General features: G+C 40.6%; 1 protein-coding gene across 1 annotated transcript; it reads left to right on the forward strand.

Moving 5' to 3' along the window:
- Nucleotides 1-9609: 9609 nt before the first annotated feature.
- F3 (coagulation factor III, tissue factor) lies at nt 9610-19785 on the forward strand. The gene is made up of 6 exons (XM_084635751.1): nt 9610-9794; nt 11892-12006; nt 16350-16534; nt 16987-17168; nt 17300-17459; nt 18849-19785. Exons 1-6 carry the CDS (start codon nt 9707-9709, stop codon nt 18992-18994), a joined length of 876 nt encoding a protein of 291 aa, XP_084491877.1. The 5' UTR covers nt 9610-9706; the 3' UTR covers nt 18995-19785.
- Nucleotides 19786-20104: the final 319 nt, after the last annotated feature.

Raw genomic sequence — 20104 nt, forward strand, 5'->3', positions numbered from 1 at the left:
AAAAAAATATTTTTATTTTTTGGGCTTTCTCCTTTATCATTATAGTGAGGGCCGACTCCAGCGTTTTTGCCACCCCAAGTGGCAAAAACAAAAACAAAAAAACTTGCTGCCAAAGGGGAAGGCGGAATCCTGCCCGCCAAACATTTTTCCAGTGAGTTCAAACCCTGGTTATTTTGCTTTTTTAATCAAAGAGGAAGGATAATCTTGTGTAAAAACAAAGGAATAGAAGTCAACAGGAAATCGAGACAAGAAGGAAATGTAAAATGGAGATAATACTTCCATGTCACTGGGTGTTGTGAGGCTAAATTAATTGATATATGCAAAGTGCTTGAATCCCCAGGTGGAAAGTGGTACTGATACAAAATCCCTCCCCCCCCACCCAACACACACACTTTGTGATGTTTAAAATGGGCCTTTTCTGTTGGCAAATGGGTTGGAATTGGATAAGGAATTGATCTGTACAGTAATTTGGGACTATTTCAGCATTACTTACTAGTACTAAATACAGTTATGTCCTCATTTGCCATACAGCCTTTTATTAATCCAAAGTTTAAATTTTATAATGCTGGACAGTTCTTAAAAGACAGTGGAATGTGTATGCACCTCTTTATAGGAATACTGTATCTGACAGCATTAGATCTGTGAATGAGATTTTAGGGTACACTGTATATTACATTACTATAGGTATGAGTAGGTCAGACTCGTTCCTTCAGAGTTGTTCCTCTTAAACCACACTTTATTTGATTATGCTGCAACCTGCTGCACTTAATTACATGATACAAGATATATAAATTCATCTCACAATAATGTAGGCCATTAGGGTTTGTTAAATAAAGATTTGAGAAGCAGGGTGAAAGCATCTATAAATATTGTGAATGTATTTCAGTATACATTTCTTTTGGAGACAAAAAAAAGGCTAACGCAAAATTTGTACCCAGTATTTCAAGTCTTATTCATGAGCGTACGGCCATGTCTATGCTATACACATTTCTGCGGGCACAGCTATATTGGTCAAGGGTATGAAGAGGTGTGGTCCTTGACCGCAAAGCTCCGTTGGCAAAAACTGTTAGTTTAGACGCAGTTTTACCTGTAAAACTAAGCTGCTGGCGGTAGAGGCTGGAATAAGTTATATCAGTAAAAGCACAGTTTTGCCAGCTGCATGGATATGAGGCACATTTTGTTGGTATAGCATACCGGTATAGTTATACAGACAAAGTGCTCCTAGTGTAGAGATCCTCTGTGATGGATATTGTAACCCTATGCAGTACCGTTGGGGACCATTATTGAATTTATGAATGGTTTACAATTGTGTTCTACTCCATGAGGGACGCTTACTACAGCTCCTCCAGGAATTAAAACCAATGGGGAGTGATTAGCTCTGGGACTAAAAGTGCCACCCTCTGAGTTGGTTTGCATATACTGGTTCAAACTGGGTTTTCCAAAGATCAAGACCCAAAGAAAGGGCTTTGGGTATAAGAGGCTGAGTTTAAACAGAATCAGGGGCTTCTTTTTGATTCACCACACAGGAAGGGCCTTATGCCCAAGGAAAGTCCTCAAGCCTTGCTGAAGGGATGTTGGCCTACCAGACTCTCCAGGTAGAAGATGAGGTGATTTCTGGTATGTTTCAGAAGCTTGTAAATCCATTTAATGTTTTTGTATTTTCTCTGTATGCTTTTTTATTCCGAATAAATATAGTCTGCTGAGAAAGAGCTGTGTGGTAACTTAGAAACTGCCAGCAATACGCTGGTCCTAGCCCTTGGAGAGAAAGCAAGGCACAGGCGCTCACCTTTAGGTAGACTGGATGCCTGGGACATTGCTGTGTATGGCAGGGGACTATGCAGCCTTAAACCCCCAATCAGAAGGGAGTGGGATGTGGGTCCCAGAGACAAGTGCTTGCTAGAGACCTGACTGGATGCTCCTGGCGTGGACAAAGGACGGGGAAATACAAATGCAGTTACCCTGAAACTGACAGCCTCTATTAGTAGGATTATTCACACTAACAACTTAACTACTACTCAACAAGAGGAAGTGTTACAGAATCAGGAGCATTGCCTGTAGCACAGGTGAAGCTGAAATTGTCCGGGTGAAATGGAATAGGCTCAGCCTTCTCAAGAAACTATGCTTTACAATTGTGGTGGGCCAATAGCAGAGAACAAACTTAATATATCTTTGTTTAATAGCTATTCCAATTATTCTAGGAGAAGGCCAAAGTGTTAAACACACTAGTTTAAGTGTTATAAAGATTTTGCATGGAAAACCGTTTCAAAGCCCCATCTGCCCTAGGTAATGGACCCATTACTATTACTGGTGTCAGTGTATGGATTCTATTTATGTGTTCGTAATTTTGTATGAAGTTTGTGTACAAAGTGGATGATGTTGAAACTGTTTTGCTCAGCAAAAAGCTATTCCTTAGCTATCTAACTTGGCTGGTCATATAATTGCAGAATTGTTGTGATATGAGGAAACATAACCTGTCACCAGTGGCAAGTGATTAGGGACACTAATCTAACACTAAGGGCTGGTCTACCCTAGAAGCACTACAGTGGTGCAGTTGCACCGATGCAGCCCATCTGGTGAAGATGCCCTATGTCAATGGGAGAGAGCTCTCCCATCAGCATAATAAAATCACCTCCGCAAGAGGTAGTGGCTATGTCAGCGGGAGAAGTTCTCCTGCTGACATAGCACTGGCCACACCTGTGCTTAGATCAGTGTGACTTACATTGCTCGGGGTGGTGGCTTAGTCACACCACTGAATGACATAAGTTATACTGACATAAACTGTAGTGTAGAAAAGCCCTAAATTACAAACTAATCTCTTCTGATAAAGAAATTGGGAGCCTGTACTTCCGACATTTCTCTACATTTGTTCTTATGAAGTAATTTTTAAAAGGTGCTTAACATTATCAGAACAAAAAGAATGTTTTACATCTAAATCCTTGTCCATATCCTAGGACAGCTATAAGATATCTCTTTATTCTTGGTTGGTGCCTGTTGAATCTCATAGCTGATTAATAATCTGCTCTAATACTCTCTCAAAGACTCTTCTTTTTAGCTACAGATGAATAGAAACTTTTCATCAGTAGACATCTTACTGCTAGCCAATAAAGTCCAGTCCATGAGCACACAGATTTCTGATGTCTGGGTCTGTTTATTCACTTCTGAGTTGTCTCTTGTACAATCAGACTGCTAATGAACACATGATGACAGAGCACGGATTGGTTTATTTTTGAAGAGCCTGTCAGAGGGGTCCACTCACCACCGAAGCGCATCCTCCTGGCTGCTCTGGGAATTAACTCCTTGCAAGTGCTGCACCTCATCTTGTAGTCTCATCACTCATTATTCTCTCTCACCCTGTAGCTCCTCTCACTCCAGGAGCTGCAACTTCCTCTTTGTAACTTGGCCCTCTGGCCACATCACTAGGGTCCTCCCCTTCCAGAGTATCAGAGTCTTTCACAGCAAACTGTCCCAGGCAGTCTGCTCTCCGCTGCCAGGTCTGTGCCATCTCCTCAGTGGCTGGTAAGGGAACCCAGGCCCGCCCACTACTCGAGGTTCCAGCTCAGGGACCTTCTCTTCAGCAGCCAATGTCTGCGCACAATTCTATACCTTGCTGCTTTCCCCCTGAATCTTTCCTACCTATCTGGCTATCCCCACTCTCCGGGTTTGCTAGCCACATGTTTCCCTTCTCTCAGAGAGTGATTGCAGACTACTTCCCTGCAATTCTGTGCTTAGCTCCTGGGCTTTATACGGGCCCCCAGCTGAGCCTAATCTAATTAATCTCTGCTCCCTGGATCCTTCTCCAAGTGCAGCCTGGGTAGTTAATTGGCCTACCTAACTACCTTCACCCCTTCAGGTCCTGTGCAGGGTGGACACCCCATCACAAGGCCAAACACATCTCTGTCATATTAATACAAAAGATAATGATAATGCAACATAAATGGTCCTTCTATAGAAGGAATGTGACCTGTCATTGGCAAAAGTTGTCAATAAAGATTTTCCTGTTGGTCTCACTCATCTGGGACTACATTCCACCAGGTCAGTCACACTTTCTCTAATGATGTGGGTGGTTTTGTCCCATCTGTACTAACAGATAAACTGTTTTCAATACTAGTTGAGGGGAGACGGGGTCACTCTGTGTTGATGATTGTCAGAAATGGGTCATTTTCCCACCGCACACAGGACCTAAGATTCAGTACCACAGCCAGGATTTATTGGACCGAGGACATGATATTGAAATAGTGGCCTTGGCATCACTCCCTGTTCTCTTTGTGGTGCAACCGCACCCTCAAACGAGACAGGAAAGGAGCAGCCCTAGTACCCCCCCAGAACACAGGGACTCAAGTTCTATATGACCATTAGACAACAAAAAGTGAAAAGGGCAGTGAGGCAAAGGCTTCTTGTTTCCTTTCCCATCAACAGCCCTTCCCCTGCATGGTACTGTAAGGATCAGGCACAGTTTGTCCTCACATTAGTATGAAGTTTTACTTCAGTGTCTTCTCCTTCATATTCACAGTGAAAAGTCAGACTTCACATTTTTTCTACTGATTTCTGACCTGGAGAGTTATAAGATAGATATGTGTAAGACAGCACTTGAGTGATTTTTTTTCTACATGACTTAACATTAGAATTATCTTCTGAAATAAGTACATCTTATATATGATAACTGCAGACTACTACTGCTTATATTATTACTTCCTGGAAATTCTACTGTCTGATCAATAGTTTTTACAAAGCCTTCACAAGAAGACAGATCTTTAGTGGTTCTGAGCACCCTTGCTCCCACTGATTTCAATAGGAGTTGCAGGTGCTTGGCCAATCAAGAATCAGGCCATAGATCAAAACTGATTTGCTAAACATTACAAAAATGGCAAATAAAACCCCTACATCCTGGTTAATGGTTGAGATTCCCCAAAATATGCAACGCAGAATGAAAGTCTGGAGTGTTTACATGAGTATGCAGCAGTTTTAGCATACCTTCTACGTGCTGAATAGCCTTCATTCCAATGTAAGCATGTAAAAGGCCAAAAGATCATCCTTGTGACCCAGGGGATGCAGCTCAGCCATCAGTTATGGTAACTGTCTGTGTTTCATCCATACTTAAAAATATAGGGTGACATCCTAGCCCCATTGCAATCAATGGTAAAACTCCCATAGACTTCAATCATTCAAACGCCCCAATCATTCAAAAACCATGGGACGGCTTAAAATCATGAGATTTTAAAAAATAAATGTATTTGGGATTCTTTTTATTTCCTCTTTGAGCCTTTAGGATGCACTCAGGTCACATTTTCAAGCTTTTCTTTGCAAACATGAGAGCTAGAAACATACTTCCTTTTTTTTAATGAAAACTTAGATTCCAGGAATTGGGGGTTTAAAAAGAACACTGAATTTTGCAAGGCTTGTGATAAAATTGTTGGAACTGGCAACTCTGTGAAATTTTTGCTTTTGCCTAAAAATGAATGTCCTTTTGTATCTTGCCTCACAATAGACACAAAGAGTCAAATTCTGGCCTGGCATGGGGGTTGCAAGGGCTACAGGTCAGTACAGACCCTGGCATGCAGATGTGTGATAAACATACACCTTTTAATACATGGTGGAAAACTTCTGCCCTAACTTATATCATGGTCTACTCCACTGAAATGGCGGCAGAACTTGACCCAATACATTATCTATTGTAGAGTATCTGTGTCTATGGATTCAGAGTAACAGCCGTGTTAGTCTGTATTCGCAAAAAGAAAAGGAGTACTTGTGGCACCTTAGAGACTAACCAATTTATTTGAGCATGAGCTTTCGTGAGCTACAGCTCACTTCATCGGATGCATAACGGTATGCATCCGATGAAGTGAGCTGTAGCTCACGAAAGCTCATGCTCAAATAAATTGGTTAGTCTCTAAGGTGCCACAAGTACTCCTTTTCTTTTTGTGTCTATGGAAGGTGTCCCTAAACTCTGACTGCCAGAAGCTGGGACTAGATGAAAGGAGATTTATCACTCAATAAATTGCCCTGTTCTGTTCAATCCTTCTGAAGCTTCCGGCACTGGCCACTGTCAGAAGACAGGATACTGGGAAAGATGGATCATTGGTCTGACCCAGTATGGCCATTCTTATGCTCTTACTTTCCATTCCTTATAGAAAAACTGTAAGGAAATTTAAATGGAAATAAAAGTTTAAGGGAGAGTAAAAACTTCACATAAATGGCTCTTTTCTGTAACCAAAGGAAAAAGATTTCTCCATATAAACTTCTCTTCAAATTAATACACAGACTGAAAAATTTACAAGGTCATAATCTTGTAATCAATGAATTTATTGCAGAAGACAATCTAATCCCACATATAAAATAAGAATATTTTACGGAGTTAAAGAATGCATGCTTTCTGCTGGAAAAGTGCAGCTGCATAATGGGATACAATGTTGAAATTTAATCTAAAACTGTGAAGAAAAACGAGACTTTGTGTGGCTGGTGCTGATTAATAATTTTAAATTATAAGCTTTGTAAGCACCTTAAAATAGATTAGATGAATTATGATGCAACACAGGGGGTTGAACTAAGCTTGATCCTTTAATACTTATTTTTAAATTACAAAACAGATCTGACTGTTTAAAAGATTTTATGTGCTTAGCCTGCAAGTAAAAGGCAATTAAAACCGAAATGTTTTGTAAACATATACAGACACTGACCTCCTTTTTCTTCTCTCCTTCCTTTTGTTTCCTCTCTCTCCCCCACAGACTCCAAGCATTAGACTTTGTCAAATTCAACTTTGATTACAGAGGAAGTCCGCTTCATACCATAAAATCTACATACCCTTTCTGATTTTATAGTATTTTCTATATATAGCATTGCTGCTATTTTACATTTATTTGACACTTTTCAGATCACCAAATACATACAACAATACTGAAATGCCAGAGGGGTCGTTGCAAAATAGTGTAGGCTGGCACGCAGGAAGGAAAGTGCAACAGGATATCTAGTATCTGCTACATGCGGCATAAAGAACTTCTGTTTTTAAGGCTGAGGGTTTTTTTTAAAAAAAAGTGAGGCTGAGAAGGAAGCAGTCTTCGTCAGAAAAAGAGATGGAGAAGTCAGGACAGTATAGTGGGAGGATGGATAGGCTTGTAGTTAGGGCTCCTGACTGGGACTCAGAAGATCTGGGTCCAATGAGACATGGTTACAGACTTCCTACATGATTTTGTACATGTTACTTATCTTCTCAGCATCTCATCTGTAAAACTGGTATAATATGTTCCTTCTTTCCAGAGATATTATGAGACCAACTCCATAAACACTTGAGAAGTATTCAAATGCTATGGTGATGAGTGCTATATAAATACTTAAATATATAAAAAAGTAGAGGGATGGGGGGAGAACATAGAATGGTCCATATCAGATTATCATCATGGGAAGGCAAGAGAGTTTACAAAGAAACAGGGATGCTGGAACAATTTGTTTAGTGGGGGTGCTGTGAACTACTGAACCAAACCATGAACATTATAGATGATGGAAACCCCTTCAAGCCAGGGGTTGCAGCAGGACCTACAGCACCCCTAGTTCTAGCACCTATGCACAGATTTTCATCTTCAAAAGCTACAAGTTTCTAATTTGATGAAAACAATTCCCCTAGTTTTTCTGATATCTTATATGAGCAGGAAATTATTTCCAGTAGATGGCAATGGTACACATTTGCAAATTCATCCCAAGTAGAATTGTGCAAACCCCTGTGCTTCATCTCATACAAAACATTTTTTCCAGTTTTGCTTTGATGGGGTTTATACCTCCTGAATGTTTGAGTCTGGGGTTTGAATGGACCAAAAGCACAACTCAGCCCAATTCACAGTTTTACCTGATTTCAGATGTAAATTATGTAAACCAATTATTTGTGCATATGTCACCTATAACCACAAATCAGCCCACATGCACTCACGAAATTTGTCTCACCTGGCCAAAGTTTTGAATTTATAATGAAGCATAAAACTAAATTACCATCTTGGGGTTTGTTCCAAAGTTTCACACAGCTCTAATTAAAAGAGGCCAATACTGGGGCATAAAAAAGAGTGGCAGATCTTTATATAGATACAGATATGAGCTACATGGATATATGGCAGGGGTGACCAAACTGTAGCCAGGGCCAGCTCTAGGCACCAGCTAAGTAAGCTGGTGCCTGGGGCGGCGCTGCTGAAGGGGCGGCACTCTGGCTGTTCTTGGGATGGTACTGTGGCAGCAGCCCTGGCAGCAGTTCGGTGACGACTCTTCTGACTCGGCTCTCGCTGTTAGTGGCATTTTCGGCAGCAGCTCCCTCCGATGTTCCTGTTCTCTCCGGCAGTGGCGTATTTGGCAGGTTTGAGGTTTGTTTTTGTTTTTTGGCTGTTTGGGGCGGCAAAAAAAGTGGAGCCGGCCCTGACTGTAGCTCACAAGCTACATAATGTTAAAGTAGGATCAAGCCCCAATTTTTGGCCCAGACCCCTAAATGGCCCTAAATTGGGGCTTGATAATGTTAAAGTGTGGCTCGTGAAGCTCCCCACCCCATCTCCACCTACCAGACTGGGGTGGTGGAGTAGGGGCTTCTGCCCAGTGTGGAGTGGGGTCCAGAGCTCTCTCAGGCACCTCCTGCAGGGCTAAAGACCTGAGCCCTGCCAGGTGCGCCCCAGCCCTCGAACTTCTGAAGATTGTCATATGCAGCTCAGAGGGTCTGTAAGTTTGGCCACCCTGATACATGGTGCAGAAAGGTGTTTCTACCACCTTGGAATCCAGGTACTAAATAAAATAAAGAACACTGCAGAAACAGGCCTGTCTGAATTAACTTCCTCCCCTCTCCTTTCCAGTTTGAGACCCTACACCTGCTCCAAACCCCAGGGGCATATGGCCCCAGAACTGGCCAGTATCAGATTCTTCAGAGGAAAGCTGAAAACGCTTTCTTGCCCAGGAGGAGGTTCCAGAATTTCTTTCTCTACCCTCCCCCCCCCCCCCCATAGGATCAGCAGATGAACTGAACCAGGATTTGCAAAAAAAATATAGACTAACAGGGCTGTTACTCTGAACCAGGATTTTGTGCCCCGCTCTAGAACTAAGGTGCTTGGGGCAGGGGTGCCACCACAGCACAGGCTGCAGACTCCGGAGTGCGACCCCAGCCTTCCTGAAGGCCCGGCCAGCGAGGCTGGTCCGGCTAGAGCAGGGGAAGGGGTGAGAGCAGCAGAGCTCCCCGGACTGTGCTGCGCTCTCCTCCGCCAGGCTGGGAGGAAATGAAAAGCGGGAGCAGGGGAGGAGAAGCGCCTGCCCCGGCTCTCCCAGGAACTGGGGTTTCACTTCTCTGCCGGCCTCTACATTGCACCATTCGCGGCAGTAGAAGCAGCTTCCGCGGCTCAGCGCGCAGCAGCCGCCGGGGCCCCAGCCTCGCTCGCTCTGTCCCTTGGCGCCCGGCACCTGGCCGAGGGGAGCGGCTCTGAACTCCGCACCTCCGTGCGGCGGGCACAGCAGCTGAATCACCGCCACTGACTCATCCCCCCAGCCCGCCCCGTCTGCTCCGCGCGCCGCCCGGCCCAGACCCCGGTACTCGGCGGGGGCGGTGCAGGGCTATAAATAGGGTCAACCCCGCCTCCTTGGCAGACTTCGCTCAGACAGCAGCAGCCTCCACAGCGACCATTACGTTACAGGTACCCGCCTCGCCTCGCCTCGCCTCGCCCGGGCCGGATCCCCGCTACTTTCCCCGCTGCCGAGGATGGCGAGCGCTTTGGCTGCCTTAGCAGCAGCCCGTGGCCGGGCGCTGCTCCTGGGCGCGCTGCTCTCCCAGCTGGGCCCCTGCTCAGGTGAGTGCCACTACCCCGGGGCTGCGTGCCGAGCGCCACCAGGTGCCTTCGCGCCTCACCTGGTCGGGGCTGCCTGCTAGGCTGGCACGGGTCCCATGTCCCTGGATGGAGCTACCTCTCTGCGGCTTGTTCCCCGAGCCGGCGCGGCGCCTGCCCGCCGCGGAGGACCAGGGGCGCACGCAGAGATACGTGGGGGACGTGCTGCTTCCTCCGGGGGTGTTGGTGTTGTAAAGACTGGGGGACAGTGTCCGGCGTGGAGCCTGGGGAGGCCGACGGAGAAGTGAAGTTGCATGAGGGATTTCGAGGATAAAACAACTCAGGAACCCTCCCTGGGGGAGCGTCCCGTGTGGCGCAAGATGCCGTGGCTGGTTTGGTGGCCAGAAACCCCGTACAACTTTTCTGTAGCTAAAAGGGCAAGAGTTACTTCGTTGTGTCGGAATTCCCCGAGATCTAAGTTGTCTTACCTCCTGTGGTGGGGATGGCAGGGGTGTTTGGTGGGAGTTACCTACTTGGGGCCGGATGCTGCAAATGGACCCCATGCCTCCAGGAAGCACCAGTGAAATCAACAGGGCTCTGCTGAAATCTGCCAGCGGAGCCCATGAGCGCAGTAGGGTTTGCCCATTCCCCTTTCCAGGAATGCCCCGTATTTTTTTGTCTCCCTTTTTAATACAAAGTTGGCTTTTCAAAGTTAAGATTCAGCTTTACAGGTGTTCATGGGTACGTTAGAGAGTGATCTTTTATGTTAACGTATTTTAAATGCGGTAAGGTGAAGGCACTTAAACTTATTAATAATTATGTGCTGGTTACCGACCAACATTTTACTTAAAAAGAAGAAAAGGAGACTAACAAATTTAGTTGAGCATAAGCTTTTGAGCTACAGCTCACTTCATCGGATACATCTGATGAAATGAGCTGTAGCTCACGAAAGCTTATGCTCAAATAAATTGGTTAGTCTCTAAGGTGCCACACGTACTCCTTTTCTTTTTGCAAATACAGACTAACACGGCTACTGCTCTGAAACCTGTCATTTTTCTTAGAATTATTTACTTCCTTTTCAATATCGCCAGTTTGGACAGCTCTAATTTTTGGCTATATGTTAAAAAAAACATATCAATTAGGTAATATTCATATGAGCAAACAGATTATAAAAAAAATTCTAAAACAATTACTTCTATTTGATTGTGGTTGTGTGGAATGTATGACACTTTAATGCACTACGCCCGTGGTTTGGCTAGTGTTGTATGTTTTTTACATACTTCTAGTTCTTTAAGGTGAATTTAGACTTCATTAATTTTGTGATTGGAAATGGTTGAAAATTAAGAAATTAATACTAGAGTAAACAAGAATACAATATACATGCACTTATTTTTTTTAACTGATTTTTCTTTATGCACCGAACACTATAAAAATGTTTACATAAGCATAACTATTTAACTGATTAGACACTTTTATAGAATGAAATTGTGCATTTATTTTGGTATGCAATTTGCTTGTCTGTGTGCTTTTTAAAAGAAGAAAAATGCAAATATATGCAATTACTATGGCTGAGAATTCACCTGAATAAAAATCAGGAAACTCAGTTATTGGATTCCACAGTAACTATAACTACAGATGAATTTTACCTATACTGCACATGGTATATATGAATGTCAAATACGATGCAAAATCTCACATTTCCTTCAAGTCTTTGCAAACTCATTATAAAATGCTTGTGTTGGTTTAAACAGCAGAAGGAAACACTAGAAGCAAGCACAATTCTGAACTGTTCCTAGATGAATCAAATGGTCTTTCTGCGCATTTGATTTGGTGGCCAGGGGAAACAACTATGCTGAATTACAAAAGATTCAGGTCACCGAGGGGAAGGAGAGGAACTGGAGGAACTTTCTTCCAACATTCAGCATTAAAAAGGAATTTCCCATGGCAGAAGTAAAACGAGTGTGATTTCTGTGAATTTTTTCTCTCAAACAGAATTTTACTATAATCACAGATACTTTCTTATAGAAACCTCACTTCTGCTAAATAGGGAATATAATAAATCTAGAGCACTACACAGTGTGACTCATCACAACTTTCTTTTTTTTTTTTTGTCTCCTAAAGGTAATTCAGAACTGTCAACAGCAGTTAATATAACTTGGTCATCAATCAATTTCAAAACAATACTACAGTGGCAACCCGAGCCAACCAACTATGTCTATACAGTAGAAATATCTGGGTGAGTAGATCTAATTTGTAGGTATGAGTGCCTGGTGTACCCCTGCCCTTCTCTCTGTGCTCACTAGATGGTAGTGAATGCCAATTTTAAAAAGACATTTGTGATTGAGGCAGAAAAAAGTGTAGTCATGGTAGAATGTTTGAATATCTTGAATCTGTGAATGTAATGCAGAGTCCAAATATGAGAACTTTTAGGAAAGTTATGATCTCTATTTTGAGTTTTGGTTGCTTCCAAGTGCAGGTGTACCTGATTCCAGGCTTGTTCTAGAAATAAAATGTATGGATCTAGATCCTGGCTCTGCACTTTCAGTTTAGGCCACCCAGTACTGGAAAACTTGGCCCAAAATATTTTGCACCAGTTTACCATCCCCTTCACGAAGACGGTGTAGAATTTGATCTACATTTAAAACAAACCACCAGAGTTTTTATCTGTCAAAACAATTCCCTCTTTTTTTAATGTTGAGAGAATTTGCAGAGATATCATAGATATGACTAATTTTATTCTAATTTAATGATTAATGCATTAGTTAAGTGGATCAGTATTACTTAGTCTAGTTGGGTAAACTTAAAAAATGACAGGTTTCAGAGTAGCAGTTGTGTTAGTCTGTATTCGCAAAAAGAAAAGGAGGACTTGTGGCACCTTAGAGACTAACCAATTTATTTGAGCATAAGCTTTCGTGAGCTACAGCTCACTTCAGTAGCTCACTTCATCGGATGCATTCAGTGGAAAATATAGTGGGGAGACTTATATACATAGAGAACATGAAACCATGGGTGTTACCATACACACTGTAACCAGAGTGATCACTTAAGGTGAGCTATTACCAGCAGGAGTTGGGGGGAATCTTTTGTAGTATAATCAAGGTGGGCCATTTCCAGCAAACCCCACCTCTTGCTAGTAATAGCTCACCTTAAGTGATCACTCTGGGTACAGTGCGTATGGTGACACCCATTGTTTCATGTTCTCTGTGTATATAGATCCCCCCACTATATTTTCCACTGAATGCATCCGATGAAGTGAGCTGTAGTTCATGAAAGCTTATGCTCAAATAAATTTGTTAGCCTCTAAAGTGCCACAAGTACTCCTTTTCTTTTTCTTAAAAAATGACCTCTTCATCTAACTTCCTAGACTTACTCTAATTCATGGCTTATAAAATTAATGTTAGACTTTTTCAAAACACTGGGCCAATAAAATCCAAGCCCATATTAAGTGCATAATTTTATTTTTTTATTACAAAACTCTGACGAATATGAAATGTTCACTATGCATACAGTCTATGAATTAACATAAAAACAATGACTGAACATGCCTCAAAGAGAAACTGCATTATAAACCGTCTGCACACTTTTGGAAAACATTGTACTGTAATAGTTTCTGGCATGTTCCAGTGTCTACAACTGGAGGCTAAATTTCATGAGTAATGGGTGAAATACCCAATAACACTTGTGAATTTTTTCTCTGTGCACAGGGGGTAGGGTTAAATGTGCTTTGTCATGTTCCTTACACAGCCTTTTAAAAATTAATATAAAAGCAAATGTTTAAGCAGAATGGCATAATTCAGGTTTCAGAGTAGCAGCCGTGTTAGTCTGTATTCGCAAAAAGAAAAAGGAGTACTTGTGGCACCTTAGAGACTAACCAATTTATTTGAGCATAAGCTTTCGTGAGCTACAGCTCACTTCAGCTGTAGCTCACGAAAGCTTATGCTCAAATAAATTGGTTAGTCTCTAAGGTGCCACAAGTACTCCTTTTTCTTTTGGCATAATTCAGTGGTTTTCAACCTGTGGTCCATGGAACCTGGGGGTCCGCAGACTGTCTTAAGATTTCCAAAGGGGTTCACGCTTCAGTTTGAAATTCATTAAGTGACCACAAATGAAAGGTTGACAATCACTGGTATAATGCAACCAAGGGCCCAAGCCTACAGACACAAATGGACATAGGCCCCAATCCTGCACTGTGATCCAGGCACGTTTAGTGTTGCACCCACACTGAGCCCCATCTATCTCAATGGTACCCCATGTGAGTATAGCAGTCTGCTCACCTGACTTGCTGTGTAAGATCCAGATATTATGGAGTTAAGCATTAAGCACTTTAAAAAATTCCACTAGATATTATTTTTCATCTTTAGGTGCCTAAATCTAGTCCTTTTACTTTTATTTGGCTCTCGTGTAGGGCCAAATTCTCTTAGTATGTAATATAACTGAACTGAATCTGACTGTTTGTGCAAGTAAGGTAGGCAGGATTTGGTCCTAATTCAAGAATGTGTGTCTCATATTTTCTTGCATGTAGTTTCACAGGCAGAAGTGTCTGAAATACAATTAGTTTCAATTAATGATTCACAAGAAAGCTTTTAAGCTGATTTAAACTTCCAAAAAGATAGAAACTTTGAGAGAACTACTAAACAATGTAAGTTTAAGTAACCTTTGTTACTTGCAAGGAATATACGTCAGGTGGGTGTGGCCTATATAGTTAGTTTTTAAACTGAAGACATGTGTACAATGAGATTTGTAAATAAGTATTGTAGATCTCCAAGCTGTGCTAATATGGACATAACTATTCTTAGCACAAGCACTGTTTTGGTTTATTTTTAAACCTTGGAGCCTTAATTTTTTTTACAAATTATATACATCAATTAAGGGTCCAAAGATTTGAAAAACACAGTGCCTGTGCTAAGAATAATTGTAGGGCATTGTGTTTCAACTAGGACTTCGTTTGTGGGCATTTTTAAAAGGTTACTGTGCACAGGAGAGGTGGATTTTTTGTTTTTGTTTTCTGTGGGCAGAGGACAGGAGGTGGTTGGCATGTCCCCTTTAAAGATACACAAACTTTAAAAGTTTGTCTTTTTTGCTTCCTTATTGTGGATTTAAAACGCCCCCTGCAAAGATGGGTTGTTTGTGGGTTTTGTGTTTTTTTTTTTTTCTTCTTCCCCTTTATGAAGATCAGGTATTATCCTCCCTGTCTTTCCTGGAGGACTCTGTAAACCACTTTGAAACTAATAGAATTATGACATCACGAGAAACTGAAATCTGAGCAAACTCCTATTTAATTAAAAATTCTGAAAAACATGTGGACGAAAATCCCTTTGTTAACATACACTCAGCACTCCTGCCATTTCAACTGAACTACATGAGAGCCCTCACACTTGTCCTTTGATTCTCCAGCAAAAACAAAGGAGGCCAGATTTAATATTTCTGCTTTTAATTAATTTTTTTGCTTCCTTTTTATATTAGGAAGAAAAAAGGGACAAACACACTTTTTTTCCCTGATTGCAAATCTTTAAAAAATCTGCTTGTTTTAATTTATGAAAAAATACATGAATTGCACCCCTCTTTGCCATTTAGACACCCAGAGAAGTTTGTCATTTTTTTTGCAGTTGATTACTTAATGTATCTGAACTGAAGTTTTTGCTCCTGTATGACTAGTACTGATTATGTTATTACATGGTTTTAATTATGCCCATACCCATATGCAGAATACTGTATCTAGCAAACAAGTGACAACATTCACTAGATTAGTTAATTGTCTCTTTTTTATAACTATGTATAGTGTCCATATCTGATCCCCCCTCCTCCACATTCGCAGAAGTGCATTCAAGATAGTTAGAGGTACTTTAGGACATATCTGGAAATGTATTATTGCTTTTGAGTAACATTTTCAAAGGCTCTAAGTAACTTAAGAGCCTAAGTCCCATTGTCTTTAGTCACTGAGGCGTTTGTGAACATTTTACCTCTTTCTATATAGATGGGGGAGGGAGGGAATGACCAGTGTCAAAATTATTCAGTGTGACAATTTCCTGTTAAATTTACAGACATGAAAATATATGGTTTCAGAGTAGCAGCCGTGTTAGTCTGTATTCTCAAAGAAAAGTAGTACTTGTGGGACCTTAGAGACTAACCAATTTATTTGAGCATAAGTGTTCATGATGAAGTGAGCTGTAGCTCACGAACGCTCATGCTCAAATAAATTGGTTAGTCTCTAAGGTGCCACAAGTACTACTTTTCTTTTTATGAAAATATGTTATCAAATCAGTGCATACCATGAAGAAAACATCTTTCCTTAATTATATATTGCTTCACTGTGAGTTAAATTTTAGTTGCGTGGTTCAGCTTTTTAAACCGTGAATCAAGCATGTTTGCATAGTATGGATTTTTCCACTCATCTTCACAGACTGGTTTACAGGTACAAGCATGATGTAGTCAGAAGACATTGTAAAAATTCTGGACTTTGACGATTACTGAAAACCATTTTATCCCAGGCATTGTATACCTTATGCATGAATGTATGCATGTGAATGAAACTATATTCAGAAAGTGTTATATCAATACTTCATTCTTGGTTCCTTTCAGAATCAACTCAAACTGGGAAAAAGTGTGCGTCCACACAAAAGAAACAGAGTGTGACGTTACTGACAAACTGGAGAAGGTAAAAGACACCTATACTGCACACATAGTGTCTGAAATGCTTTCAGAGACAGAAAAGTTTGAGGAGCCGTCCTACGCAATCTCCCCAAAATTCACACCTTACAATCAGAGTAAGTAGGATTGCCTAGTAATAGTCTGTTACATCACATCACCCCCATTAATTCAATAGGGCTTGAATTGAGCCTAGAGTTTTTCTGTTTAGGTTCTTGCTCTTGTGGTGTTTGACCACCTTTTAGCAGTAGCTGAAATCTTTCCCACTGCGGGGGACTTCATAACCTCATGCACCACTTCACTGTTAATACAGGATTTAAGTGGTGTCTAGAGCTTCGTGTGAGCCCCATGCACTGGGTTGAAATTTTATTAATATGCATTGACTGTGCCAGTCACTATGTTACATGTGTTTAAACCTGGTAAAGTAGAGAGATTGTGTGTGTGTGTGGGGGGGGGGTGTTTTGTTTTGTTTTGAGGTGGTAGTGGAGAATGTTGTGTGAAAAGGATATTTTGCCAATAAAGTTTTTCCTATGCCTTGAATGAATTCTAAAAATGTTTTTGTGTGCATTAGCTACAATTGGGAGACCAGAGATTCAAACTTATGAACTAACTGACTCCAAGCTGAAAGTGTTGGTTGAAGATCCACTTACACCATACAGATTTACCAATAAAAGCTTTAAAAGTATCAGAGAGATTTTTAAAAATGACCTGGAATATACACTCTATTATTGGAAAGATCAAAGTACAGGAAAGGTAAGCCCTTATTTTCAACTTCCTATACCTCTAATTTTGTATGTTTTATAGTTACAAAACTTCTATGCTATTAAGAGCTAAAACTTTTATAAAGAATGTCTTGAAAGTGTCTTTTTTTCCTTTATACATAGAAAGAGGCAACAACAAAAAGTAATCAATTTGAAATAAGCATTGACAAAGGGAAGAACTACTGCTTTTATGTACAGGCAATTATTCTCTCTCGCAGAGAGAACCGCAAAAGTCAAGAGAGCAAGGTGAATTGTACCAGCCATGAGAGAAATGTTTTGGATGGTAAGTATCTGGTGAAACAAGTAAATAGACTATTTTTCTTGCTATCTCTTGCATTCCAACAAAAAAATTTCCCTCTCATATAGAAAACCCATGAGAAGAAATCTCCCATGAGGTAACCATCACTGAGATTTCTACCATATCACAAAATTGCCATTGACTACAGTGGGAGCAGAGTTAGGCCAACACCGAGTGCTTTTGAACATTCCACCTTTGTCCACCATCCACAATTATCTGTTCACTTAAAAAAAATGTTTTTCCTCTTTGCAGGGCCTGCATTGATGACTTTTCACTGAGATTTCAAATTGCCTCATCAATGGGCCTATATTTTTCTTGTTTCCCTTTTCTTCCCTTTGATAAATACTAGTTTACATATAATGAAATTTTTCCCAACTAGTGACCCAGTAGTGAGTGCTTGCATGATGAAGCCTTTAGATATGCGTGCCAGCAAACTATGTAAGACTTAACGGTCAGTAGGAGCTGTGCATATATTTGAATGAGGCTAACTCCTGCTTTTTTCCTGTGCTCTAGTCCATTTTCTCAAGTGCAGGTGATCCTTTAAGGTTTACTGTCCTTCAAATTGTAGTGCCCATAATCCTAACTGTTTTCCCCAAATTGTGTACATTAAAAATGTGTCCAACCAGGCAAATATATAAGCTCTTTATCAAACAATGAAGAGGTCAGTGAGGGAATGGTGCTGGGAAGGAGACTTATCCATTGTGCCCTTTGATAGTCGTTGCTTTGTGGGGACTGTTTTTGGGTTTGTGTGTGTGTGTAGGGCTGATTTGTTGTTGTTGTTGTGGGGTTTTTTTTTTGTTTAAAGCATTATCCTTCATTGGTATCAAGACAAATAATTTACTGAAAACATACCAGGTTTTAAATCAGTGCTCTCAGCTCTACCTTATGCTCCCTCTTCTTTCCCTATTGGGAAAGAATCTGTGCATTTTATATTAATAAGCAGAAACCTCTTCTCCCAAAACCTCATTGTCCTCTCTCCACCATCCAAAAATTAAAACCTTTCCCTCAATATAGAATTTTCAATGTGATATCACAAAATATTTGAGTTCAGTAAACTTTGTCCAAACTGTTTTTTGTTAGTTTAAAACCCTAGAATAAGTTTCTGTTAGTATACAAAACTTTTGCACAAGCATGACATTTATGGCTATAACTGAGGGCCTGATCCTTTGAGGTGCAGAGTCCCTCATAGGAAGGGACTGGCTTCAAGGGGACCTGAATGGTCTTCGCACCTCCTGGGAGGTATTCAATGTTTTTGTAGGACTGGGACCCATGTTAGTCATGACGTTAAGGTAAAGCAAATTACTACTATATAGAAAATCTGTATGCACTGATGAGCTATTAATTCTTTGTTTGCTTTTTCTTCTCCCCAACCAGAGTATGGAACCGAAGTGTTTATTATCATAGCAGCTGCAGCCATTGTAATCCTTATTATAATCATTGGCTTGTCTGTGACCCTGTATAAATGCAAGAAAACAAAAGCTGCAAAGGAAAAAGAAACCATGCCACTTAATGATATTTAGGAAAAACACAAGAAGTGCCTTTTGTTACTATTTCAAATGCTGCTGCATTCCCAGACAGAAAAGCTTATGGTACTTGAGGGGAAAAAACTGCTGTCTCTAAATATTATTAGCCTTTACTTAAGTGTAAAGGAACACTTCCTGTTTCTGTGAAACATTTTGTTTTTTTATATTTTAAAGCAAAAACCACTACTTTTGTTTTAATTTTAACAATGTTAAACTGATGAAATGTTAGCTCACAAATATGAAAACACTACTATTCCTTCTGCACTTCATGGAGAAGTCAATTTTAAATTGGTTATTCTGTATATCAGTTGATATAAGTTATCAAAACTAAATGACTGTGTCTATATGACATCCTAACAAGTTCACTTGTGAGGAAGTGGGAGTACCATATCAAAAACTAACATTCAAAACCATAATACAACAGATCCAAACTTCTAACAATCAATATAGAGACAGAATTGCATGTCTAAACTGTAAAATGTACTTTAGGCAACGCCAGGTGCTAAACTGAGTACTTTGCAATTTATTTGAATCAATAGGTAACTAATTTCCTGCACATACTCAATAGGAAGAAGAATTTAGCACTTATATTTTATACTGATGATTAAACACTTGAGAGATCACTTTTATTTTTATAATGGGATGTCTATATAAATGAACTACTTGGGTGATGTGATTTAGAGGTACCTCATACTACTACAGTTTCTAATATATTTATGATTTTTATAAATGGGAATTTTTATATTGGTGATATTTGTATATATTGTGTTAACTTATTTAATATAATTTCTTACTGAAATAAAGGTGAATGGAAAAACAAGACTCATTATTGCAGAGCAATGTTTATTCTAGAAATACATGTTTAACTTTATCTAAGAAATATGTGGAGCAGAGCTTGGCCTCTTTTAGAAACTTGGGCCCCAGATTATTGCTCTGTAAAACAGAACACCCAGTTAGCTACCCCGTAGAGGGGGAAAACACCATGTAAGAAGACACAACTCTTGAACTAGACAAAGTCATGAAGTGTCCTAGGTTGCTCTTACTTTTGTACTAATTCCTGAGTAATCCCACTTCATATGTTACTAGTGTAGCCTGGCTTGCTGTATC

The sequence above is a fragment of the Lepidochelys olivacea genome (assembly GCF_965140295.1).
Source record: "Lepidochelys olivacea isolate rLepOli2 genome assembly, chromosome: 8".
Taxonomy (NCBI): domain Eukaryota; kingdom Metazoa; phylum Chordata; order Testudines; family Cheloniidae; genus Lepidochelys; species Lepidochelys olivacea.

Coding starts and splice junctions, on each gene's coding strand:
- F3 (XM_084635751.1), top strand. CDS start 9,707: ATGGCGAGCGCTTTGGCTGCCTTAGCAGCAGCCCGTGGCCGGGCGCTG. Junction 12,007..16,349: donor TATACAGTAGAAATATCTGG/GTGAGTAGATCT, acceptor GGTTCCTTTCAG/AATCAACTCAAACTGGGAAA. Junction 17,460..18,848: donor TGAGAGAAATGTTTTGGATG/GTAAGTATCTGG, acceptor CTCCCCAACCAG/AGTATGGAACCGAAGTGTTT.